The following is a 26819-nucleotide window of genomic DNA, read 5'->3' as shown; positions in this document are numbered from 1 at the left end:
TCCCTAGGGAAAGGGAAGTGGGATGTTCATTTCTTCCTGTTCTAGCGTTAATGGGATCGTCAGCCTCCTGGGTACTTCCCTGTGGCCTCTCTCCTTGTGCACAGTAACAGCATGGAAGGCTATTTCCAGGTAGAAACATTTGTATGAGACAGAGACTGGCCTTGTTTAATCATTCAGCAAAGAACTATTGAGGGCTTATTTGCATCAAATATAGTGCTGGAGGGTTGTAAGGGTGCCTGGGGCTTGTTTTAATCGGGTATGGTAAGAAAAAGACACAGAAATGACTGTCATGAAGGAAGACTTTATTATATTCATGAATCCCTAGGAACAGGAAACATGGCCACGTGCAGGGCCACACGGGGAAGCACCAGGTGGTCAGGAGGTGGAGTGAGGGGAAAATGTGGGCAGGAGCCTTTACTGTGGTTTCTGTGGGAAGGAAGGACGGGCTTAGGACTGGCTGGTCTGAATAATTTCAGGACTCTGGAAAGTAGGGCTGTCCCGAGTTGCCTGGTACCCGGCCCTGGGTGATCCGGGTAGTGGCCCAGAGTGTGAGAGCTCAGTAGAGGAGGTGGGTGAGGGTGTGGACACTGGATTGGTTGGGTTGCATCTGAAAGGCTAGCTCACAGGTGAGTCCTTTCCTATCTCCAGAAATTAGCTAACCCTCTAGGGTCGGCTCTACCCAGATGTTGAAGCATCAAAGTACAGAAAATCAAAACTGCTGTTAGTACATGGCAGAATCAGGGTAAACAAAACTAAAAATATGTTGGATTAAGATCTGTGGCACGGGATTCTTTCTTTTAAAAAAATATAAGGCAAAGAAGAATTTTAATTTCCTACGCAGAACTGCTGCTCAGTAGACTCAGTTTCTCTGGTGGGAAAAGAAATGTATCACGTCAGCCATAGTTGGAGTAACCAAGCTGAATCTCTTTGGTGAGTGGCCATTATGGAAATACCACCTACGATTCATTTCAACAGATGTCTGTCAAGCATCTTCCCTCTGCCAGGCCTGTGCAAGGGCCTGAGGAACCACAGGTGAATAAAGTACAATCCTTGCTCTCAAGGGAAGCCCTGGCAAATATGGGGCACGTACATGCCCACCCTCCTCCCCAAGTCCACGGCAGACATCACTAATCGCATGGCAGACATCACTGGCCACACGGCAGACACCACTGATCGCTCACAGCACTCTTTTCTGCCCAGTCCAGCCAGACTCACTGTAGAATCCTCCACAGCACAGGGCAGTGGGGACCTCCAGCTGCAAATCAGAGCTGTTTGTCACCCTGACTCTAGGGACCCCCAGTCCCCATGGGAGGGGTGGTGCTGGAGGAAAGAAAGAGGGGAGCTCCCATCACCTCGAGTGTGAGAGACAGAGGTGCTGTCCTTGTGGGTGTGGAGGGCAACAGTCACACCTGTGCGGAGGGCATCGACTCCATGAAGTGACAGGATTTGAGACGGGCCTTAAGGGCCTTGACTCCCAGGCTGGTGCAGGGGTGAGGGCACCGCAGCAGAGGGGCTGTTCCATGAGAGGCACAGGCAGGAAGTGTGGATGTGCCTGGAGGAACAGTGGGCAGATGGGTGTGCGTGTGCTCTCTGCGAGGTGGCGGGACCAAGAGGAGCCTTTCGTGGGGACCCGTGCTGGGCTGGCACATGTGACCGCGTTCTGAAACAGTGGGGGGAGTCTGACCGCCACAAAATCAGAGCAGCTTCCGGAAGAGGCGGCAGGACAGTGCGGAGTGGGTCAGAGCAGGGAGGGCTTGGGGCGGGCAGGGAGACTGGTTAGGAAGCTATCGCCAGTTAAACGGCGACAAGCGTCTCACCCCCGTGAGCGACACAGGAGTGCAAAGGAGGAGACGATTCAGGAGGCTGTGGATCTAGAAATCCAGAAGGATTTGGGCACCAGCTGGATGTAGGAATACAATTAAAGTCAAAGACGACAGCCCTGTTTTGAGCCTGAATGATTTGGAAGGATAGAAACCACCACGTGCAACCCAGGAGGAGAGCCAGTTTGGAAGCAGCTGGAGGAGCCGTGCGACAACCAGGGGAGTCTTTCTGATGGGGGCTGGCAGGGTGGATCCGCAGCTCTGGAAAGAGCCCAGAGCCAGAGGAAGCATAGTTAGGAGATGTCTACATCAAGAGGAGAGTCATCACTTGGGAGTGATGGACCTGAATTCGAGAGAGCTTGCAGAGTGACCAGGGGCCTCCTGCACACAACATGCAGACAGGAGAGACAGACGCTGTGGTGCCTTAGTAATGGGGGCTGACTCATGAGTAAGCAGACCAGCAGGGCTGGGCGGAAATCCAGAAATAGACCAGGCTCCAGCGAAAAAGGAACTTTAAGGTATGATAAGGGTGGCATCACAATTAGGTTAAGAGACTTCTCTTCTGTTAAGAGAATTAAGGCTCGTCTGCATTTTGGAACTTGATGGAGGAGGGAATTGAACAAAATTGTGAATACACTAAATGCAGCTGAATTGGTATACTTTACAATGGTTAATTTTGTTACATGAATTTCACTTCAAATTAAAAACAAAAAAGGGAGAACCATCGAGAAAGAGATCCCTATCTCACACCATATACCAAGATAAACTCCAAACGGATCAAGATTAACAGGTAAAAATGAAACCTTATCTGCAGATGGATGGTGGTGATGGCTGCACGGCAATGTGAATGTGCTCAATGCCGCTGAGCTGTACCTTAAAAATGGTTGCGAAGGTAAATTTTATGTTATATGTATGTTACCTCAGAAAAAGAAATGAAACCATAAAAGACCTCACAGAAAACATGGCTGACTTTCTTTACAACCCTGGAGTGGAGAAGGCCTTTGTAACTAAGAATCAAAATTCAGAGGACATAAAAAGAAAGATTGATATTTGACAATTTTAAAATAAAAATCTGCATAGCTAAAGACAATATAAAGTCAAGAAGCAAATGACCAACTAATGTACAAAGAGTTCTTAAATATCAAGAAGAAACATAAAACCCTGATAGAAAAAATAAGCAAAGATATGAATTCTTAGTTTACAAAAAAAGAAATGCAAATGGCTCTTAAAATAGGAGAAGATGCTCAACCTACGCTTTCTCTTCTGTTATCTGGGCAAAAATCCAAACATCAACCAGCACATGCTACTGATAAGGCTGAGAGAAACAGGTCCTCTCCCAGGCCTGGCAGATAGAAGCTGTATATCCCACATGAAGGAGAGTGAGCACCATCTGCCGGAATGGTATATGCACACACCTTTCAAGCAAGTGACCCTGCATCTAGGCATGTATCCTGAAGATACACCTTCACAAAGATGAAATAAAGTATCCCCTGCTTATTCATTGTAGCCAAATGTTTAAGAAACAAGAGATTGGATAGAAAACAAACGTTTTTCAGTAAGAGACCGCTTGAATAACTATAGTTCACCCACACAAAGGAGCGCTATGCGGTAGGCAACAGAACGGAGAGGCGCTGTGTCCTGTTTGTGATACAAAGTGACCCTTCTCCAGAATATGTTAAAAGTGTAGAAAACCTGATAGAGAGCAGGATGGATATGTGTCATGCGACCTTTTACGTAAGAAACGAGGCAAAATAAGAATAGATAGATGATAGAGAGATAGATGATAAATGGGTGGATAGCTAGAGAGGGAGGTAATTTTCTCATTTTTGGGAACTAAAATGCTTCAAAGAAAAAGCCAGAAAATAATTAAAACGGTTAACTATAGGGAACAAGAGGAGAGGGGTGGGGAGCTCGGAGGAGGAGCAAGACTTCTCTGGATGAATCTTCTACAGATTTCGGACTGTCGTACCAGGTGAGTGTTTCCATTTTCAGAAAAGAAAATTAAAAAGCAAAAAAGCTAAACCTATAATTGAAAACGAATTTCATTTTAAATTAATGAAACTGATTGTATATTAAATTAGTAAGATAGGGATATGGAGAAAATAATTTTTCCATGTTTGTAGTAATTTGACCTATGAACACAGTACTCTGGCCATATCCTTCGTGAACTGTATTCTGGGACTGGGGGAGAGGGCCTGGCACGTGATTGGTTAATGGGTACGTGAGTCTGCTCGGGCCGCCACACAAAGAGCCACAGGCTGGGGGCTTAAACAGCAGAAGTTGATTGTCTCCCAGTTCTGGAGGCCAGAAGTCCAAGATCAAGGCGTCGGCAGGGTTGGTGTCTTCGTGGCCTCTCTCCTCGGCTCACAGGTGGCCGTCTTCCCTCTGTGTCCTCACACGGGCTTCCCTCTGTGAGTGTCTGTCTTATTCTTATAAGGACGCCAGTCAGATTGGCTGGGGCCTACCCACATGACCTCATTTTTACTAAGTTATCTCTTTAAAGACCCTGTCTCCACATACAGTCACGTTCTGAGGTATGGGGCTTAGGATGTCGACCCCATGATGTTGCAGGAAGGTGGGCCTCAGTTCAGCCCCAAACAATGAGGACGGAGTTTCAGTTTAGAAAGATGAAAAAGTTCTGGACACAGATGGTGGTGATGGGTGTATAACAGTGTGAATGTACCTAATAATTCTGAACTGCACACTAAAAAATGGTTAAGATGGTCAATTTTGTGTTACCTATATTTTACCACAGTAAAAAATAAAAATAAATTTAAGAAGGGAAAAACTCCTCAGAGGAGAACGGAAACGAGGGTGCCACCGAGGGGTGCCAGGCTTGTGGGCTGCAGGCGGCTGCGTGTAATAGCCAGAGAGGCGGGTGGGAGCGGGCACAGGGAGGGTGGGGATGCATGGCGGACAGGACAGGAGGAAACAGGAGCTTGTGGTGTGACCACGACGAGGGTGTCGAAGTTTGAAGTCTGGGCAGCCGGTCCATTCCAGGCGCTGACGGGTCCTCGCCCCTCCCATCTGTGAAGTGAGTCACCGTGGTTATCAGCATCCCGGCTTCCCACAGCGGCGGCGGCAGGGTCTGGGCGGACACTCTGGGTGGGCCCTGCTCTCTGGGAGCTCTTTCCTTTTGCGATTGTCAAACTACCCGCTGCTCTCGGCCTCAATAAGGAAGCCAGCATGTTGTTTCTATAGCGACCGACGTCCTTCAGAGAGAGAGGACATGCAGAGACCCCAAGAAAAGAACAAGGGAAGTGAACAGCACGGATATCAGAGAGACAATAAAATCCAGAAAGGGCAGCCTGTGACCTAGCTTTATTGCTGCTCCATTGAGATTTCTGGCAAGCACACTTGACTATTTTATTTGATGTTTGTCATATTATTGTCACTGAAGGCTGTAAAGTGAGGCGGCAGGATGCATCACTTTACCTGGTGAAAGGCTAACACTGAAACATAACCATGAGGGTCAGGGAACTGGGAAAACCCAGGAGGAGTCCACTCTTGTCTTACTCCTGCCCACTGGGCAGAAAACCAGGCTGGCGGACACTTTCCATGTACCTGTCCTTTCTTTCTTCCTTGAAATGGCCACAAGGAAGGCATCCTGACTGTGTGGACAGGCTTTGCCATATTTACATCCCGGTTCACCACTTTCTGGCTGTGTGATCTTGGGCAAGTTCCTTAACCACTCTGTGCTTCAATTTCCTAATCTGTGAAATGGGGGGAGAAGAACTCCCACGTTCAAGAGTTCAAGGTTGGAAAGGGTTTAATGAGATGATACATTCAGGTCCTCAATAAAGAGTAGCTGGTGGGGGCCAGCCCCGTGGCTGAGTGGTTAAGTTCACGTGCTTAGCTTCAGCGGCCCAGGGTTTTGCCGTTTCCGATGCTGGGCAAGGACATGGCACTGCTTATCAGGCCACGCTGAGACAGCATCCCACAAAGCACAACCAGAGGCACTCACAACCAGAATATACAACTATGTGCTGGGGGGCTTTGGGCAGAAGAAGGAGGAAAGAAGATTGGCAACAGATGTTAGCTCAGGTGCCAATCTTTAAAAAAAAACAGAAAGAGTAGCTGGTGATTGCGGTGAAGAAACCGCTGAGCTTGAGCAGGAGTCACCCTCCTGGTAACGGCAGCACTCGGTCTCCCGTTCCCTTCCAGTTGGCCACGGACAGAGCGAAGGGGAGAGGATGGTCGTGTCTGACTTCCACGTTTTCGTCAGGGATGTGCTCCAGCACGTGGATATCATGCAGAAAGACTATCCCGGGATCCCTGTCTTCCTTCTGGGCCACTCCATGGTAAGTCAACCTCAGAAGACGGGGTCCGGATCAGCCCGGTCCCCCACCTCTCGGGGGGTGGGAGGGGTGAGAAGCTGCGATGGAGCAGGGGCCACCCTGCCCCCCGGCCACCCGCTTTCTGCCGGCTGACACGTTGCCCTCTGCACGCCCTGCACTTGGGGATCCCAGGCAGTTTCGTGCTTAGCAAACAAGCCAGGTTCAGAGTCCCGGAGGCAGCCCCCGAGGGAGCGCACGCCAGGGCCCGAGGCACCCGCCAGCCCTCACTGAGGAGCTCAGGGATGGGGCCTTTTGGGAATGGGATCTTTTCTTCAGAGCCCGCTGGCCCTTCAGTGCTGTCTCATAGTGAGGCTCCCAAGGGCGCTTCTGCTCCCTGCAGAGCCACTGCCCGGAGCCTGGGGCTCCTCGGTCGGGGAGAAGCGCGTGGAACCAGCTCCTTCAAGGGCATTCAAAACCCTTCTCACCTTTTACATTTATAAAATCCTTTAAGAATCAACCAGATATCATCTTTAAATCGGAGTCTTCAAACTGGCAGTGCCCAGGCCCACTCTCCCTACAGGCAGACTGCTGGGGTGGCTGCTGAGGACTTCAAATGGCTTGGATTTGAGCACCCAGGGCCTTTCCACGCGGTGCCGGGCCTTCGGCCCCCTTTACCACAGCCCGCCTCTGTTCCTACACTTCCCTTACCTGCCTGGCCCTCAAGCATTTGTGATTTCAACGCAGGGTTCAAATTACCCTCAGCTCCAGCAGCTGACACCTCCTGCCTTCAGCACCATCCACCTTATTTTTCTTGGAACCTAAATTTCTGGGACCTTTACTAAGCCAGGGGAAAAAGTGTAGCAATCTCTTATTATTATCAGGTTATGAGAAGAAAAACAAAGTCCCTTATTAAGCCTGACGGAATGGGTGAGTTGGAGGTCTGCCAGCTACTGTTTCACTTGCAGCCCACAAGCAGGAAACTTATTTATATCTTTCTGAAATGTTTGCTCTTGGAAAAACCCAGAGAAAAACCAGGTGTCATAAGATAATTGTAGGTTCAGTTTATCTAGCATTCCATGGTGTCTGTGGCGAGGTGGACCTCCTCAGGGCTCCTGGCCAGGCCTGCAGCCTGGGAGAGTTCACTGCTGCTGCTCATGAGGAATACATGCCCTGGTGGGAGCCGCATGCAGCAACTCTGCCTGTTTTGCATTGCAGGGAGGTGCCATCGTCATCCTCACAGCCGCAGAGAGGCCAGGCCACTTCTCTGGCATGGTTCTCATTTCACCTTTGGTTCTTGCCAATCCTGAGTCGGCCACCACTTTCAAGGTAAATGGACTTCCAGTTCTGTGAAACTCCTATAGCTTCCCCAGGCCTCGGAGCATCCATTTATAGCTAGAGTCTGGACAAAGGGGTCAACATCCGTTCATGCGGTGTTGTGTTAAGGTTGGACAAATATCAAACATTGTTGCCACGGGGGTTCCATAATTTCTAAAGCCAGGTGCGTTTTTCCCAAGACAAAACAAAAATGACTTCCTGTTTGTGCATGTTTTGTTGGTGAATGTTAAAAGGAGAAAAGGTTGCACTAATTAGGAATCCAGCAAAGTAACCTTTGTTAACAAGTCTCCTGCAAGGCTTGAGCTGATTGTCGTTGACTGTTTGCCAACTTCAGCAGAAGAGCATAGTGAATGGACTTGCAGGCAATTTGTAACTGCAACATAGAGTGGCATTCACAGTAGCTCTCCTCCATTCCGGATTCTGACTGATGCGTTGTTTTGTTTTCCATTATAATGTTAAACAATGGCACACTGAATGGCACATGCTGCGGGTGGGGCGAGATGGGGGGGTACTTTGAGCGACAGCGACAAGGCAAATGAGCCAACAAATCCTACCCAGAAGTAGAATAGGTGCCTTCTCTCCCTGAGAAAGGAGAGGAGACCAGCGGGCTGCTTAGTTGTGGACGTGGGCTGTTGATGTGTTATGGACCTGTCCTCGAGGGGCGTGAGGTTTGAGAGACACATTAACCCAGTGGAAGCGGAAAATCCCAGCCTTGTGTTTCGCCGAGGGAGGTTGGGTCCCTCCCCAGTGCTGGGTGGGAGCTGCTGCCTCCTGAGCTAGTTCCCAGGCCTCTCAGAGGAGCGTGAGGGGCGAGGTGGTGGGTCACGGGGCCACGGGGAAGAGGGCAGCCACCAGCCCGCCAGCTTACTCGGCTTTCCCTGGCCTCACCATCAAATGACAGTGGGCACGTTTAAGTAATTGACTTAGCGCTGATGCCTGGGGTGTTCTCCTGAGGACCCAAACAATGGAACGCAGTACGGGGGACAAAACCTTGTAAAAGTGTCCTCAAAATGTTTCTTCTAGCTCACAGCAGCAGACTTAATCCTGGCCCTAAGAGATGGGCAGCAGGTCCTGTGTCTGGGCTTCCAGTTAGATACAGAAAACATCACCAATTTTAAGTGAGGACAGGCTGAGCAAAAGGGAAACCTGGAACTCTCCGATGGGTTAATCAGAGAATAGCGATTGATTTAATCTGCTGAAGAAGAGAGATGGCTGGCTCCTTTGAATTTTACTCCGTTTTGAGGACATGACCACTGACTCATTGAAGTCGACGGTCCTCAGTAAATTTCAGTGCTGTATGGACAACAGGGAGGTGGGCGCCGCCCTGCCTCCACATCGGAAAGATAATCGCAGATGTTCACAGGGCCAGGTAATGCGCAGGCCGGCTACTCCTTGGTCAATGTGCAAGAGGAGGCACGACCTCCTGGGCAGCTCCCACTGTCACTGTGACTATATCACGTGAGGTCAAGTCAGTCAAGGTTCTTGTCCAAGTAGAATCCTCAAGACCAGGATCACAGAGAGGAGGCAACTTGCCACTGCGCTCCGCCTGCTTGGGCTCATGATTTCTTCCGGTCGGTGAGTGCCAAGCACGCATTGTGCGTTCACGTGCATTATCCTGCCTGGCTCATGTCACCACCCTAGGCAGAGGTCACAACCTGCATTCTACAGATAGGAACACTGAGGCTCCCGCAGGCTAGTGACTCCCAAGGGTCACACAGCTCGTGTGATGGATGTGAACGTGGGCTGTTTCCCATGGAAGAAAGTGGATGCTTTCCCTTAGAGAAAAGCCAGCGACCATGCGGCTTTTCAAATAAAGTGCACGGTGGGGAGGGTTCAGGGCAGCTGGTCCCAGAGGTGGAGCCAGGAAGGTTCCCTCCCAGAGTCTCTGGTAGAGGTGGAACTTCTGGACAAGGTCATCAACATGACCTTTCAGAGCTTTGCGCTAATAGATCACCTTGTCAAATCAGGAGCCAGCTGTCCCTGGGGGTGCGGGTCTCCTCCTGTTAACCAAGACAAATTAGATTTCCCGTTGCCCCCAGACCTGAGGACACGTCCTCCCCACCATGAAATCTGTTGCTGGCCCTGGGTCTTGGGCAATTTGGACTGAGTCTATGATTCATTGTCTACCCGCCCCCTGATGACTTGATTAGCCTCTGTGCATCTCATCTCGTCTGAAAATCTTCCTGAAGAGTCGCACAGAACCTTTGTTTACCATTGAATGTAAACGTTTGTAGAATAATACATTTATCCGGTGCAGAATCCGAAAGATAAAAAGAGGGCATGCGGTGGCAAGTCCCCCTCCCGGCTGGAGGTGGGCGGCCAGTCAGCAGAGAGGTTCTGCCCACACACTCCCTTTGTGCCTGCATTTGACACAACGGGGACGTGTTCTCTGCATGTTCTGTTTGTTTTGTTCTGGGTAGCTTGTTTGTGTTTGTGGGATTTCATTTGATCATTTGCTGAGCAACACCTCCTGGCATCCTTCCCCATCAGAACTACCAAGGGTCCCACCGTAGGGATGGGTTCTGGATTAGATGAGGTCCTGCCGGCCAACTTTTGGGTCGTTTCCAGTGAGTTGCTCTTACGGACCCCAAGGATGGACAGATTCCTAGCGTCCACTGCTAGCTGAGAAAGCTGAGGCTGAGCTGGGGGGCCTCCCCCGGGTCGAGTCGCACTGTCAGGGGCCGCAGAGCGTAGAGAGCCGAGTTCTGGCCTCATGACTCCTCGCCCAGAGCTCAGCTCATCGACCATCAACTTTGTTTCATGGCACCAACTTCCTGCTAGAGAGATTCCTGAAATCATCAGAGCAAGCAGCTACCGAAGCCTTCAGGTACAGGCGAGTGGAAGATGACAGCCCCTCCCTGAAATGTGAGAAGGCCAGATCCCCCCAACACCTCGCCTACATCTGGTTCTTACCTTGATGCTCCATTTTCAACAAGCCTGGAGAAGAGACAAGTTGGAGAGGGGCTTCTGGCCCCCAAACACTGTCTGTGCTGAGAATGTGGCTGCACAAGGGAAGTGACAACAGGAGAAATTTAGAAACAAAAATCCAGTGCGTCAGAACAAGTTTCAGCTGCCTGTGAGGTCATTTCATGGAGATTTTCTCAAAGTCCCATGCCCTGGGGAAGGCGGGGCTGGAGTAATTCCTGGGTACAGAGGGGACCCCTCAGCTGCCCAGGTAGTAGGTCTGCGCTAAAGCCGGGTCTCCTCCCCTGGACTTGCCAGCATGCGGAACATGCTGCCGGATGGGGGCAAAACCGGAAATCCCCGTGGGCAGAGCCTGTGGTCAAGGTGGGTACTCAGCCTGCTGGGAGGGTAATCTCCTAAATGGCCTTCTCTGCCTGTTGCCTGGAGATTGTCCCCTGGGGTCCGGGGTCAGAGATGCAGAAGCCAGCCCAGTGCTTCCAGGTGCTTCCACTCCCCGTCAACCAGGGAGGGCACTTGTCAAGTCGGGAGAAGCAAGTGGCCACTGTGAACCTAGCACTGCGGGCGTGACACACGTTGTCTCATTTCCTCTCGGTCAACACCCTGTAAGGAGGGAAAATCATTCCCAATTTACAAACAAGGAAATGAGGCCAATTATCTCACTCAAGGTCAGCCTGAGCCACAGCTCGGGCCGAAGAGCGTGGCAGGATATCCCTTCACCCTGAAATGTGCCCAAGGTCCCCTTCCTTTGACTTGAGCCTATTTCTCCTCTGAATATTACTTCTCTGTTTTTAGTCACTAGAATCAGAAGGCCCTTGGGGTGGTAGGGGTGGGATGGGGGTGGAGGGGAGATGGGTGGGGGCGTGGAGAGTTGCCACTCTTAAACTTCACATGAAGGTAGACCCAGGAGCGCAGGCCTGAGCTGTGATGGTGAACTGGCCTGTTTGGCAGCAGCCGTGCACCCTAGGAGTAGGTGCCCCTGTCCTGCAGGCACCTGCTCTCTAATAGCTGGGTCAGACTTCTAGACGCTCAGGATTCGAAGAACGAGTCGTCTCCCCAACACGTCTTTGGGGATCCTGTGCTATGTGTCAGGCACTAGGCATGCAACAGCAAGCACTACTGCACACATTTGGGGTTCTCTTGCCCAGTGTGCATAAACAGCCAATTAATTATGGCATCTGCTTTTCGGGGAGAAATCAGCTTTATTCTGCAAGATCCATCTGCAGGGCGTGTGCCCTCAGATCTGTCTCCCTGATTCAGGATTTCTGGCAAAATTTAAGACATTAGGGAGAACAGGTTGGCGCGCAGAAACGCTGGTGGGCCAGGCTTTGCTTGGGGGCTTCAAGCATTTGTGGTGAGGTGTGAAGCATCATGAGGGCTCTGAACAGTCACAATGAGGTGGGGAAGGAAGTCTGACACTGGATCTCCCTGACTGTGGGACCCCTAACTCCTGATAAGAGCCCGACTTTCAGCCCCGGTACTGTCCCGGGTCTTCCCTTCCATGGGGAAGACGATCTTGGTTCCACAGTCATTTCAGGCAAAGATTTCTTGTGTGCGTGCTCTGGCCACGTAACTCTGCGCATTTTCTGAGAGGTGATTCTTCATCACTGTTGATCAGAAGGGGTCAGTCGAACAGGCTCTGGAGGCCATGGGTGCACCGGTGTCCTGTCCTTCCCGGCCTGCTGACCAGAGAAGGCACGGGGCGCTTTCGCTTCTGTGTCTGTCCGAGGGTGCCCTTCCCTCCCAAGAGAAAGCTGAGGCCGTCCTGTGACCCTTGTGCTGAGGCCCCTACAGAGGGTGTGGTGTTCTAGCCTCCCTCTGACAGGCCACCTTGCTGGAGCCACTTTAGAAGATAGCAAGTGTAATTACCTCCTTCGTGTCAAGTCTTTCACTGGCAGAAGCTTGAAAATGATCTTAGGGAGCCATTAAAACCTTTTGGATCAATAAAGGCATTTGTGCAAGCCACTAGTATTTAAAGCGATGGGCCCTGCAGTATCCAGGAATGCCCCAAGGGCATGTCAAGGACATGGGACACATTCTGGTCTCTTGCTCTTCCTGAGGTGGAGAGTTGTCCTCTTTTGTGAGTGAAATAATTGGGAGTTCTGGCTGTGACCATGACATTTGTTGCAAAGCTGTAGGTCACACCCTTTCTGAAGCCCCCACTCTGAATGACGTCAGCATGTGCTCGCTCATTCAGTCAACCAATCCGTATTTGCTGAGCGTCGCCTCAACAAACAGGCAGGTAGGGAGGAGCTCTGTAGGAATCGGGTCTCCTCTGACCTTCACAGCTGCCCTTCAAGTGTCATTTTATCGTCCCCACTTTAGAGATGAAGGAACTGAGGATCATAGCCTTTCTCGGGGATTCAGAACCAGAGTTGGATCCACACTTGCCTGGTTCTGAGTCTCTGGGTCCGATTCCTCCGCTTCGCTGTCTGCCTCTTCCCAAGTTGGGGTCCAGCAACCACAAGTCCATTCGTCATGAGTCTCAGCCCCCTAGGTTATCCTCAGATGACGAGACCCAGGGTCCCGTTGAGTTGGCATCATTGAGAGCTCTGTGGTTGCACAAACCTGACTTTGCCTGTTGGGGTCATGATGAAGGGTTGGGTCTCCCCTTGAGGGAGGCCCGTCTGAGGTCGCCCCCTCCTGAGTTGGATCCGAGGCTCTCTCCACACTCCCGCAGGATTACCCGAAGAGTTTGGTGGACATGACAAGAACTGTATTCTCTTGGATTCCAGTTCCTGCTTGGGTGAGCCGCCCCCTCCCCTCACGCCTCTGCCGGCTTCCTGGGTCTTCCCTTGGAAACAGGCAGCCGGGCTCATCTGGTTGCTGCTGGAGGCCAAGGGAGGTCGTGATGGGAGACAGCAGCGGCCACTTGGGCATCTGGACAAAATTGATCTTTCCAGGTGTGAGGTCTGCCGGGCTCTCTCTGTCCCCCTCTGCTTCCTTATCACGTGACTTTAGGACCCCCTTCTCAGCCCTTTTGTTTTCCTCCGTGGCTCCAATCAACCTGCCCAGTTCTTTCCTCCCCCGTCCCACCCTTTCCTCTTCCATTAGCCATCAGACCTAGGAGGTGAAGCAAATACTTCTCCAGAAGTAGCCCTGCTCTTTTATTTTTCCTGTGAAACTCTTTTCCTAAAAGCTTCCTCTAGCTGCAGAAGGTTCCCCTGGTAGGAGAAAGAGAAGACCATTCACTCACAGAGAGGACAGAACAAGTTTTTCTGTAATTCTCTCCTGGAGATGGAGTTCTTCCTGGCTCTCTAGTCCCCCTCCGCTCCCCGCTGTGAACCTAGAGCAAGGATGGCTCAGGCCACAGTATGGCCTTCTCTGATCCTTGTTGAGCCTAAACTGTCAGCATGTTCTCCTGGAAGCAGAGGCCTTGGCACTTTGGGGTATAAATGTTTTAGTTTAAGAAATGCCAATGGCAGAGGGCCTGCCCGATGGCGCAGCAGTTAAGTGCACACGTTCCGCTTCTCGGCGGCCCAGGGTTCGCCGGTTCGGATCCCGGGTGTGGACATGGTACCACTTGGCACACCATGCTGTGGTAGGCGTCCCACATATAAAGTAGAGGAAGATGGGCACGATGTTAGCTCAGGGCCAGGCTTCCTCAGCAAAAAAGAGGACTCAGGGCTAATCTTCCTCAAAAAAAAAAAAAAGAAAAAAGAAATGCCAATGGCAGAAGCCTAGATTCGAAGACCAAGGTAAGTTGTTTCTTCACAAATTGCCAGCACTGGTGTGTGCAGGTCCACATGGAATCAGGTGATGGGCAACAAAACATAAATTGTTGGCAAATGATAAATCTGGTGGTGGACTCAGGAGAAATGGAATGGACGCCGCGTAGTCTCTCTCCTTCGCTTGCAGGGCAGGTACCGAGACAGGATGTCCCTGGGCCCTTTCCTGGCTCCCAGCCATCTGATCTGGGAATGAAAAGGAAGCTGGCTTGCAGAAAAACAGCCATGTCCCTGAGGAGGCTGTGCCAGACCAGGCAGGCAGACAGGCCACACGGGGCAGTGGTGTCTAGAGACTGGCATTTGTGCAAGGTCCTATCACACACAGCCTCGTGGTGATTCCTAGGTGTGGCAGGTCATGTGCGGAGGCAAATCTCAGCCCCTGTGTCCATTCAGGGAGCCGTGGCAAGAGTCACCGAGAACAGCAGAATATCTAGAAGTCAGTTCTACAGACTTTGGGGTGCACGTTGTTGTTTCCTAATGTTGTCCTCAGGCCACTATTTCTGGAGGAGGGCAGTCCCTGAAAGTCCGCCCTCCTTATGCAGTTGGAGCCCAGGGAAGGCCACAGGGCCGATGCCCGGTACGTCTCTGCGCGCCGGCTGTGCGCCTCCTGTCTGCTGTACTTTCTCTTCATTTAAAATGTTAACCTTTGAAAGCACAGGTCCCCGCTCCTGAAGTTACCAGAGGAGCCCCCAGTTCCTGGAGTTCACAGACATTTGATCTGTGTTTGGAAACACCCCAATCCTTTCCTTTTGTAGATCTCCCAGAATTCTGAGCCCTTCCCGTCCTGTGCTTGTCCATGGAGCTGGCCCACAAGCCCTCCTTAACTCTTGAACCTGCCCCCCAGATCATGTCCATCCCGTGAGGCTCCAGATTGTGTGGCCTGACTCCAGCCTCTAAAGTAGTGCTCCAAGTTGGGTTTCTTTTTATTTCTGCGCTAGACTGTCACAGGCCAGCCCAGGGCTCGGCGTAGCCCTCGGCACATCGATGGCAGTGAGTCAGCACGAATGGGGTTTGCTTGTCCGGACACCAAGCTTAGGGTGTGATGAGCTGTGACCATCTTAGAGGCAGAGGGTGCCGTCCTGGCCCTGAGAGATGGAGAGGTGACCGTGCGGTTCTCAGGATAAGTTCCTGCACGTGTGTGCTTTTTAGAAGCAAGGCCCTTTTCTGTTCTCTGCCTGATCGCTGGTGGTCTGAGAAACTGTGTGAGGTTACATCAAGCTTGTGCGGCCTGGGGAAATAGGGCGTTTTCTAGCTCCGAGCGGGCAGGAGGCTGGGGGAAGGACAGCAGTAGCGCCCCATGGCGAGTACCGGCGGCTGCTGTTGTGATCATCCCCAGCAGCGGCCAGGCTGCTCAGGTGATTAGTAAGAGAGAGACTCTGAAGGCTGCGGCCTGAAGGGAGGGCACAGCCTCAGCGAGGCCCGCACCCCTTCCAGCTGACTGTGCAGGGTGGCGCTCTCCTCTGTTCTCTCGTCTGTTAAGTCAGGATAAACCCCCAGCTCACGGCATCTGTGTCCAGATTCCAGACTGGGCACCTAGGAGTGTGCCCGACACACCGAAAGATTGCTACCTGGCAGATGCGCGTGCCCTCGACCCCCACCAGTGGGACCGAGGGGCATCGCTTCTTAGCTCTGTGATGTGTGGCCTCAACAGGGACTAAGAATTCACTGCTCGCTACCTTCCATGTGATTCTAATTTCAGCATTTCACAGCTTACTTTCGAAATAGCATCTTTCATCCCCAAGTGTCTGTGCACAGGCAGAAGTGAGACCAGCCCCCTCTGCGGGCAGAAGTGTGAGGTCCAGGTTCATGCTTTTCCTGGGTGAAGACCAGGCCCAGCAGGAGAGATGGGGTCGAGTAGGAAGGCTTGTACCTGCATCAGGTTCAAGTTCAAGGAGCATGGACAAAGCACTTACTGTGTGTCTGGAACTTTTGCACACCGTGGTCCCCTGGGGGTGCCGAGGTCCCCGTCGGCGGCTAAGGAATCAGAGGTGATGTGCGGCTCGGATCTCCTGTCTCAGCGCACGGGGCAGCGGAGCTGAGAATGAAAGCGGTGTCTTTCCCTCTGCCGCGCCTCTCCTAATCGGGCTGGTGACTGTCTCTGTTTCCCTCCGAGAGAAACCAAGACAATCAACAGACTGTTTCTGATCAGAGCAACTCCTTCGGGGCCTGCTGAGCTATCCTGCTTCACACTCTGCTGACCCGGGTGATTCTGCTCCTGCTGTGAATTTCACAAAAGGTCAGCTGGGCAGCTCTTGCAAATAATTCAAAATTATAACCGATGAGTGATTTCGGGAAGGGCGACCGCACAGAATCTGGAGCAGGTGAAACCTAGGCATGGCTTTCCCGCTGTCAGCCTCAGAGGCCTACCCCTGCCCCGGCTCACCCACGGCAGACCCGAGCCAGACTAGCTAGAGGCTGTCTGAATCAGAGCAGGCAGGGTTCTTGGGTGTTCAGCCTTGGAAACAAGCCTGGCTGATGTTCAGCTTGAGTATCACTTTCCTTAATTTACTGTAAACTGCCCCGTGGGCAGAGCTGGGCGCGGGGCCCACTGCACTCACACCCTTTGTTTTCCCTCCCCGGGTAGGTCCTTGCTGCAAAAGTTCTCAACCTTGTCCTGCCAAACATGTCCCTGGGCCCGATTGACGCCAGCATGCTCTCTCGGAATAAGACGGAGGTAAGAATCTTTCTGAAAACCTGGAGGTCTCTGGGGGCTGTGAGAGGGTAAAGGCAGCAGCCCTAGGGGACCGTCCAAGTTTTAGCTCTGTCCGTGGCATTGTGCCGCCCCTTCACCAAGGCCCTGTGCAAGTGACGGGGACAAGAAGATGTGTGAGACGTCATCTGGCTTCAGAACTGGGTGGGAAGGGATGGGTGGTTGTGATGCCTGAGCTGTGTCCTAAATGTGCAAAGGAGCTAACCAGATGAAGCTGTGTATATATCAGCTGAGTCTCTTGGTTCCGAGTGACAGAAACCCAACTCAAAGTGATTTAAGCAAAAAGAGGGATTTATTGATGAATGTAACTAAGGGTTTCAGGCATGGTTGGATACAGGGGCTCAGAAGTCTTCTTCACCATCTACTCTCGCCAGCCCTCATATCCCCTGGTTTAGCTTCATTCCCAGCCAAACTCTCCCCAAGTGGTGACAAAGCTGGCTGCCAGCTGCTTTCCCTGAGCAACCCCAGTGGAAAGACAGGGCCGCTTTCCAGCAAAAGCCTCAGGGCTGAATCTTATTGGCTGATTTACAGGAAAACGGGCAGTGTCAACCCCACCCATCCTCATAGACTGAGAGTAGCAAAGAGCAATTCCCGGGAAGAGGGGTGGGAATTGGGATAGTGGTAGCAGAGAATAGAAGAATGGATTGGGGCCAGGACAAAAGTCATATGTCCATGGGTTGGCGGGGGCCGGTGCAGAGCCGGAGAGGGCTCAGAGGGAGAGGGTTCCTGGCCGGGGAACAGTGCTGCTAAAGACCTGGCATGCAGAGGACAGCCGATTTGCAGAACAGCCAATAGTTTGGTTTGACCACAACATAGAGGGCAGCAGGTGAGTGGAAAGGGGTAATCTGAGGTCATTTCATAAGGTACCCCATGAACCCTGACCCCGGGCCCACTGCCCTGCCAGGGAGACAGTGCAGCCCCACCGGGAGAGCTCTGCTGCCTTCTGTAAAAGCCAAACTGGCTGGAAGAAGCTCACAAGGAAGAGGCAAGGTGGCTTTGGGAGAGAGAAGCTGGGGGGTTGTGCCATCCAGTTGACATCACCGCCTTTGGGACCGGACACCAAGATCAGTGTGGACAAAAAGGTCAAGGTGAATTCATGTGCCTGGGACGCTGGGACTGAGCAGAGTCCAAAACCCCAGAGCCCGCTCAGTGAACCCACCCACTTCCCATTCATTGAAAGGCCAGCATTGTCCCTCCCTTTGATTGGGCCAGGCGCTGTATGCTCCTCCATTGGCAGCAGCCCCATACTGTGGACAAGCAAACTGAGGCTCTGCAGGGTGAGAGGACTTGCCTGGGGTCACCCACTGGTGGGGCTAACCTGAGAGCTCAGGCAGGCGTGGCCCCAGCCCTGCCCTGTCTGTGGGGGTGACGAACCCCTGCAGGCTTGCGACCAGTGGATGAGAGGCAACCCTGGGTATTTGGAAGATGCTGGATTATCGTCAGGATCAAGCAAATCATTTTGCCACTCTTCTGCCTCAGTTTCCCCTCTTGCCTTAGGAATTTGAAATCACGGAATTGTTGGCTCCCAGAGGACCTGGAAAATGGAGAGGGGTGCTCTGGCATTCTAGTGGCTTTCCTGGATTTCTTGGGGACTTGAGCAGTGGTCTCTAGCTTCTTTATAAACTGTGACCTCCTGGCCTCTGAGTCACTTAGAGAGTGGGCAGCTAAACAGGAGTCATCCCTAACGTGTAGGAAGAAGACATCCTTGATCAGGGACCAAAACTCCTCGGCTCCCCAGAGCCAGCTATTTGTGACCAGGCTGGCGAGAGACTGGGGAATGGTGGGGCCTGAGGGAGCCCAAGGGTATCCGGTCCACCCAAATCATCACATTCAATTAAAATCTTTTAATTTAATTTTTAAAACCCATAGTGCCTCCCAAACCCACATCTTGGAGCCCAATTTGACCCCCTAAAGGCAGACCTGTCCGGTGAAATCACAACTTGAGGACCCGGAAAGACCAAGCGTGCCGTCTGGTTTAATCCTGACGTGAGTGCGATCGACATCAACCCCGGTTCACAGATGAGGGAATGGAGGCTCAGAAGTTCAATAACTGGTCCAAGGCTGCACAACCGGTCACGGGCAGAGCTGGGATCTGAACCCACTGCATTCGAATATCCATGCTTGGGTGTCACGTGCCAGCTGGTACTTATCATCAGTAGGCTCTTTGTCCTGCTGCATGGTGACTGGCCCACGCAGCCCGTGGCGCGGCCGCTGCTCTGTGTGCGGGTTCACTGTGCGAGGGGACCTCACTGTGGGGCAGGGGCCGGTCCCCAGTAGTGGCTCTGGCTTAAATGTGCCGTCTGTAGTGAGACCAGCTATCTTCACGGCGGCTGTGCTAGGACAGCGATGGGCTGAGAGAGAAACTTCCCTTCCCTTCGAGATCCTTGAGACGAAAGACCCAGGGGTAAATCTGAGTTGTTTATCTTACCACCTGAAAATACGTGGGCAAAGAGGAAGAGAAAAAGAGAGAATGAAATGATTCCAAACCTTCCTTGTTTAAAAGTTGCAAAATTGAGAGCTTTATTCTCATTTTTGGAAAAATGGAGAATTCCATTGAAGGCTTCATAGAAAATGGCAGAGTCTGGCGTGGACATCCAGCGTGCAGCGCCCCCCCCCCCCCCTTCTCTGCTGCGCCTCGCCCGCTCCCCATGGCTGCACCTGTCCTGTACCGGGTTTCTGGCTGGTCAGGTAAAGGGGGCGGTTCTTTAGAAACGCTGGTGAATTTCCCTGCTGAGAAGACTCGGAGGAAGGGAGGCGGCTGGTCAGCCTGAAGGCTGGACCCCTGTGGCAATGAATAAGGAGCAAGAGTTCCCAGCCCTCAGCAGAGAGAGCTAGCCCCTCACCTGTCGCGTTTGCTCCCTTTTAACATTCTGCCGAGCTTTAAAAATAGCATTGCCCAGGGCGAACTGTGCTCAGGAAAGGCCCCGCCTGATGGCACTTCAGGGTGTCTGAAGGCCTGTCTCTAGCTAAGCTATTTCCCATAGACCTCCGCAGCTATAAAAGCCTCAGAAAGAAGCGTTTGCTAACTGGCTTCCTAAAGCGGGGAGGGCGGGGCGGGAGCGCAGGCTCCGTGTGAAGGGTGGGAAGTCTGTCTCTAGGGCAGCAGGCTGGCTTTGTCGTTCCAGTGACAAAAGCAGGATGTATGTTTGGGGGTTTGCTGTGGCAAGTGTTTGTACAACCCACCCAGGACCGTATGCACGACACCCTTCACAGCTGCCAGCTGTAGAGGCACGTTCTCCCGGCATGTGTGGAGCCCCCAGGCGTGGAGGTGCACTGTGGCCCCTATTGTGTCAACACCATCCGGTGCACCATTGTCTTGCCCTTATTCTGTCTCAGACACGCTTGCCCTTCCATCTTGCCACAGCTCCGGGAAGGCCGTCTTGCTACCTGTATTTGCAGTTATGGAAGCTTGGCCCCAGACTAGTTACCCACCCAAGGACACACAGCTCCTGAGTAAGGATTTGAGCCCAGCTCTATCTACTCCGAGCCAAGTGCTCTTAGCACCAAAATCCTGGGGATAAAGAAGATGCTACTTAGGTTTTTAATGTTTGTCCACACATTTAGAGCCCTGCTGAGAACACTGGAGCACTGACATTTCATCACTCCACCCTCAACAATGGGATTTTCGGAATGGAATGTGATGAAGCCCTCCCACTTAGAAAAGTCTTGAATATTCCAAATAGCTCTCCGGCCAAGGATGCAGGGGGAAGAGATGAGGAGGAGGTTGCTGAGGACCTCCCCCAGCGATAACCCCCATTACTCACAGACAGAACGTGCTCTCGGCCCCCTCCTTCGGCCCTGTGGTCTGGGCAGAAGCCGGGAGGGAGCCATGCCGCGTTCTGAGAGCTCCTTCTATTAGGGACATCCACTGTTTATATACTGAGGCAATCTGTCTTCTAGAACCAAGTGTCTGTTCTCTATAAATACGCTGGGATGCCTCCAAGCACATCCTGGCTAGTTTATAGTCACGCCAGCAGGCCATATGGTGGGTTCTGGGCACCCGGAGAGCTGTGAGGAGTGGCCAGCTCGCCTTCCTTTCATTTCTATGGGTGGGTACCGCTCCAGACCCCCTCCCAGTATTTCAGATGTGCCCAGCATCAAGAAGTAGGCCCCCCGCCCCCCTGTTGCCTGTATGTCTTTGACCCACACTGCCAGGAGGCCACATCTGCCCATTGCCCTCAGAAGGTTCCTGCCAGGTCTTGGAAAGCCCAGCCGTACTGAGGCTTTTGACTGAGTGGAACCACAGCTAAAGATAGGCCGCGGCCTCCCACTCTGTCCCCAGGACACAGCCTCCCACGGAAGGCCCCTCCGAGCACCGGTTATTAACTTTCCAGTTTAGGTAGCTGATTTTATTTTGTAACTCTCCAGCATTCTTATCTTATAGTCCCCACAAAAGACTCATCTTTTTGAGGCAGCTAATAATTTAGCAATGCCTTAAAGGAAAGGATGAGCCATTCGCATGTCTCTTGGCGTGTATAGCTCCAGATGGGGGCAGCTGGCGGGGGGACATGTCAGTGGACCCACCTGCTCTCGTGCCCTGCACACGTGGGGTCTGTTGCTCCACCTGCCCCCCGGATGTTTCCTGCTCCCAGCCCTCCCCCAGCCCCTGACTCTGGGGGAAGCAGCCCTGAGCACTCGAGAGGCAGGTCCCTGGAGTCGGCGGCTGTAATGGCAGCAGAAAAGCCAGTGACTCTGTGGAGACTGTCGGGGGTAGGCTCAGTTGTCAGCCAGCCCTAAGACAAAATGAGGTGCCCCTTGCCCCCAGGCCAGCTCTTCCAGCGCCTTTGAGGGGTTGGCACAGAAAGAAGTTGCTCGCTCGGCCCGGCTCACACAGGAGCATGGCCCGGGCAGAGCTCTCTCGAGGACACCACCAGCCACCCGGCAGCAGCCCGGGAGCTGGGGCCTGAACCTCGAGGATTGGACTTGCCGAGGTTTGGGATAAGTGGCTGAGCCAGATACCAGCCCAAACAGGGGACTCTGCCCCGAGCCTGCCTAAGGCACGATTGGCTCCTGCTGGCAAAAGGAACCAAGATAAAGAACGTGAAAACCGAGATTGTGGGGAAAGGAGAAGTCAAAGGCAGTTACCAGGCTTTCTCTCCAGTTTTAGTTACGGAAGTTTTCAAGCCTACGGAAAAGTTGACATGATAGTACAATGCACACCCACATCCACCTCCCCAAGAGTCACCAACTGGAAATACTCTGCCATACTCTTTCTCTATGCTTAAATATGAAATTATCAATATGGAGATATATAGTAAACCTTTTTAAATTGATTGTGGTAAGATATACAGAACATAAGATTTGCCATCTTAGTAATTTTGAAGTGCCCCGCTCAGCGGCATTAAGTACACTCACACTGTGCGCAGCCATCACCATCTACAGAACTTCCATCTTCCCAAACTGCAGCTCTGTCCCCGTGAAACACCAACTCCCCACCCCCTTCCCCAGGCCCAGGCACCCCCATTCCACTTTCTGTCTCTAGGCATTCAGATTCCTGCTCTAGGGACCTCACATGAGTGGCAGCATACAGTATTTGTCCTTTTGTGACTGGCTTATTTCACTGCGTACAGTGTCCTCAAAGTTCATCCATGTCGTAGCAGGAGTCGGACTCTCCTTCCTTTTCAAGGCTGAATCACAGTCCATTGTGTGTACAGCCCACACTTTGCTCATCCGTTCGTCTGTCACTGGATGCTGGGGTTCGTCCTCCTCTTGCCTGTCGTGACTAGTGCTGCTGTGAACGCAGGGCTGCAGACAGCTCTGAAGGACCCTGCTTTCGATCCTTTTGGGTGTATACCCAGAAGTGGGATTGCCACATTGTTTGGATTTGCATTTCCCTAATTAGTGATGGTGAGCATTTTTTCACGTGCTTACTAGCCATTTGTGTATCTTCTTTGGAGAACTGTCTCTTCAAGTACTTTGTCCATTTGTTAGGTGGTTTGGTTTTTTGTTGTTGAGTTGTAGGAGCTCTTCATATATTTGGGATATTAAACCCTTATCAGATATATGATTTGCAAACATTTTCTCCCATTCTGTGGGTTGCCACGCTAGTTCTTTGATGCACAAAAAGTTTTCATTTTGATGTAATCCGGTTTATCTATTTTTTTCATTTGTCATCTGTGCTTTTGGTGTCATATTCAAGAAATCATTGCTGAATCCATTGTCATGAAGTGGATACGTTGTTTTGACTGAACTTTTGTGTTTTTTTTTAAGATTGGCCCAGAGCTAACATCTGTTGTCAATCTTCTTTTTTTTTTCTCCTCCCCAAAGCCCCCTGGTACATAGTTGTATATTTTAGTTGTGGGTCCTTCTAGTTGTGGCATGTGGGATGACATCTCAGCATGCTGATGAGCAGTGCCGTGTCTGCGCCCAGGATCCGAACTGGTGAAACCCTGGGCCGCCAAAGTGGAGCGCGCGAACTTAACCACTCGGCCACGGGGCCGGCCCCTTGGCTGAACTTTTTGAAAGTAAGTTGCAGACACCACAATTCTAACTCCTGATTACTTCAGCGTGTGTTGCCCAAGAGGAAAGATCCAGAATAAGGACATTAACGCATAATCCTATACATTATCACACTTTGGAAAGTAACATTAGCTCCCTGTCGTCATTCTCTCTCTGGTCCAGATTCTGATTCCTTAGTTGCCACCAACTTTTGATTTTAAGACTTGACACTACATGGTCTTGCTGCTTTGTGGCTGGCAGTTGTGAAAGTGGTCCTGCAGGATCCCGGGAATTCCTTCGTGTTTCTCTTACGGTTTGTTCAGTCCCTGGACCTGTGAAGAGGTGGCCGTGGCCAGTGTCATAGCGTGGAGAACATGGTGGCTGCTCTTTCCCTTCCCTGGGGGGCCACTCAGGACCTCTGTCAGGGCCCAAGGCCACGCTTCAGGGACCTCCACTCCAAAGGAGCAAGTGAGGTTGACTTTTTGCAGCACTTCTGGCTGTGAAGACCCCTGGCCCTCCAGAAGGAGGCCCCGTTGCCCTGTGGTGGGTGCAAGCTGCCTGCTCGCATGTGCCCAGGGCCATGGCCTGCCGGCCCAGCTCATCACTCAAAAGAGCAGATACCAGGTTGTCCAGGAGTTCAAGCTTTAATTGCAAAAAGGAATTCTTGGGAAAAAATATTTGGTACTTGACATATCCTTGGTTAAGTGGCAATTCATACACGTAGGCTAATCCTGATTAATCCTCTTTCCTTCCAAATGGAGCTGTGGTGTCCTCATGGCCCAGCAATTTCAGCACCGCGCTGGGCGCCTGCTCCGGCAGCCCCTCAGGCTCTCAGGCCCCCTGGGCAGAAGGGCTCTGTTGGTCCAGCGGGCTGGGGAGCCCTCCTGCTCAGTCCGGCAGTGCCCAAACTCTGCCCTCCCGCAGGCGGCACGCCAAGTTAACTAACTTTGGTGCAGCTCCCGCTTCAGGCCAGGCCCTCGGTGGGGGATGGGGACTCTGGATGGGTCCCAGTGTTCGGGGGAGGGCACACTGGCGGCTCTGTCACAGAGGACAGAGCGGCCGACAGAGGGCTTGATGGGGTGAGCCTGAGCTTCCCCGCGGAAAGGCCTGAGTCTGGACTCAGTCCTGCGGCTCTGTCTCTGTGCCGCAGGGTGACCTTGGAAACCACACTCAGTGTCGCTGATCTTCAGGTCCCTTGAGGGATCCACACAGTGGCCTGGCACAGCATGGACACCAGGTAGATGAGAGCTGTTGTTATCACGGCTGTTTTTAAAGAAGTGCTGGTGAAGATACAGGGGCCCAGGGGAGAGAAGTGCCAGTACCAATGGTGTCTGGGCACCCGGTAATGAAGGAAACACTTGAATGGGGCCTGGAAGGGGGGACAAGGATTTCCCGGCAGACAGGAAGGGCATGGGAAAGGGGCAGTCTGGAAACAGGAACCATCAGGGGCAGCCCTCAGTCTCAGGTGCAGAAGACGAGCACATGGAGAAAGGAGTGGAGCTGGGATGGGCACGCACGTGTCCCAGGGAGGGTCTGGGGCTTCCTGGAGGAAGGGGCAGCTGAACTGAGTGTCAAAGGGAAGAGAACTCTATCTATAGGCAGCCAAGGCTGAGGGGACGACTGTGCAAGGGCCCAGAGGTGCACAGGGCAGGGAGGGCAGAGGGCTGGCCAGAGCCCCGTCACTCGTGCCCTCTCCGGCCACGGGAGGAGTTTGGACTTGGCGCTCGGCCGTGAGAGTGTGGAGGGTTCTCAGGGGCAGGGGGACCAGGGGAAGCTGGGTGCAGCCTGCAGGGGCCATGCTGTAGACAGCTGGGGGCAAGCTGGTCCGGCCCTAGAGGAGGGCAGAGTGGAGAGAGGGAGCGTGTGCTGGGCGCGAACACACCCTGTTCAGTACATCCGTCTTCAGACCGGTTTCAGTGGTAAATTCCTATCTGCATTTAGAATGTTCCAGAAGCCTGGCGTGCAGGAGCGCACAGCCCCGCGAGTCTCAGGGAAAGCAGCGCCAAGTGGCTCCCGGGGAGCTGGCTTCGGGGCGCTGCCTCTGTCAGTGCTCACCTCTGTCGTGCAGGGATACGGGGCCTTCCCGCTGCGGCTCCTGGGCGTCCTTCCGGCGAGGCAGCCCCTTGGCCGCTGCCGCCGGGCGGCTTGGAGAAAGGCTGGCTCCTTCACCCCTGCGCCCAGCAGGCCAGGCCGAGCCCCACCCAAGGGGGCAGATGCACAAACCCCAGGCAAGGAGCAGGGTGCTCGAGCGAGCGCAGCGCTGCGGCAGGGCTGCCAGCCACGAGGGCCCACGAGGGCCCAGAAGGCCTCCCCAAAGGGGTGAAGTCTGGGCTGAAGCTGGAAGGAGGCCTGAATGAGGATTAGCCCGAGAGCGGTGGGCTGGACAAGCTGCTCGAGGTGGGCGAGGGAAGTCACTGGGCTCAGGAGAGGAGTTTCTTTCATGCAACTCTTTCTATAACAAATTGCATCTCCTGCCATTCAAGGCAAGGGGAAAATGAAGACATTATCTCTGCAAAAACCTGCCAGTTCATTTTAGGGTTCCCACAGGTTTCTAGGTTTCACAGAGATTGCTTGGGTTGAGTTGCTGTGCACCCTCTCTCCAATATGCCACAGAAGGCTATCTGATTTCCTTGTGAAAATGGATGGATTAAGAGAGATCTAAACAATAGGGGAAGGAGGTGGGAATTCCAGGATAAGCTCTAAAGCACAGGTGGAAGTATGAAGCTTCCACAGGAAAAGGGAGGGGGCTGTAGGGAAGGAGGGTAAAGAAACCCAGCTGTAGACATATCTGTAGGCCCCTGAGGGGAACTGCAGGAGATTAGACCTGCTGGGCTGTACTTCTCTGTGAAGTGGGAAGCAGTGTCATGTGGGGAGGACACATGTCTGTCTGTGCCCAGAGGGCACCCCATCCCCTCTGGCAGTCTGTGAAGGGTGGCACCCTCTAGAACCCACCAAGTCACTTCACTCTCTGTCAGGCCCAGGGGTTTATGGTCCTCACCAGGGACCCCCCACCGTTCTCTTCTGAGGAACGCCACCTCCCCACCTTGGCTGTCCTGTGAGTCCGGAGGACCCAGCTTTGCTTTCTCTTCTCTGGGCAGGTGGCATAGCACAGCAGGTGGGTGACAGTGCTGCTGGTGGAGCCTGACTGCCCAGGTTCTCATCTTGGCTCTGCCCCTTACCTGCTGCGTAACCTTGGGTGAGTCATGTAGCCTCTCTGGGCCTCTATCTCCTCATGTGTCAGATGGCGATGACAATAATAATCCCTGCTTAGGGTTCCTGCGAAGACTTTGTGAGCAAGTGCGAGTGCTCAACACAGCACCTGGAACAGAGTGAAGGGCTTGCTGTGTTATTTGTTTTTAATATTGTTCTAATTAAAAATGTAATTTTGCAATCCATCATGGAACAGATTTTTTAAAAACAGGTCAAGAGGTTTGACAGTAGGGGTGGGGCCCAGATTTTGCTCAACCAAAAGGTTAAGCAAGCTCCCGGCTGTGGATTGCAGCTTTGTTTATCGTGCTTCAGGGCAGAGTTTCTCCCCAAGGGAGACAGAGTTCAGAAGTCAGAAGCCCCAGGTGGCATGTTCCTGGCT

The 26819-nt window shown here is 52.5% G+C and overlaps 1 protein-coding gene and 1 long non-coding RNA gene across 12 annotated transcripts in view; one reads left to right on the top strand and one right to left on the bottom strand.

Moving 5' to 3' along the window:
* MGLL (monoglyceride lipase) overlaps window positions 1-26819 on the top strand; it is a 110539-nt gene that overhangs the window by 73401 nt on the left and 10319 nt on the right. For 7 of the 11 annotated variants that reach the window (XM_023619862.2, XM_001488819.5, XM_023619861.2 and 4 more), the window contains 3 exons: window positions 5985-6121; window positions 7313-7423; window positions 16667-16756. In XM_023619862.2, coding sequence (XP_023475630.1) covers window positions 5985-6121; window positions 7313-7423; window positions 16667-16756 — 338 coding nt within the window. The remainder of the gene's footprint in view (window positions 1-5984; window positions 6122-7312; window positions 7424-16666; window positions 16757-26819) is intronic. The other 4 variants (XM_070237140.1, XM_070237137.1, XM_005600335.4 and 1 more) reach the window with 1 other exon arrangement.
* On the bottom strand, window positions 18625-26549 carry LOC138918000 (uncharacterized). Its single transcript, XR_011426751.1, has 2 exons — window positions 26410-26549; window positions 18625-19223 (listed from the first exon to the last, which is right to left on the bottom strand). It is a non-coding gene; the product is annotated as an uncharacterized lncRNA (long non-coding RNA).

Source organism: Equus caballus, chromosome 16 (assembly GCF_041296265.1).
Source record: "Equus caballus isolate H_3958 breed thoroughbred chromosome 16, TB-T2T, whole genome shotgun sequence".
NCBI classification, from domain to species: domain Eukaryota; kingdom Metazoa; phylum Chordata; class Mammalia; order Perissodactyla; family Equidae; genus Equus; species Equus caballus.
This window is presented reverse-complemented; position numbering and strand designations above follow the sequence as displayed.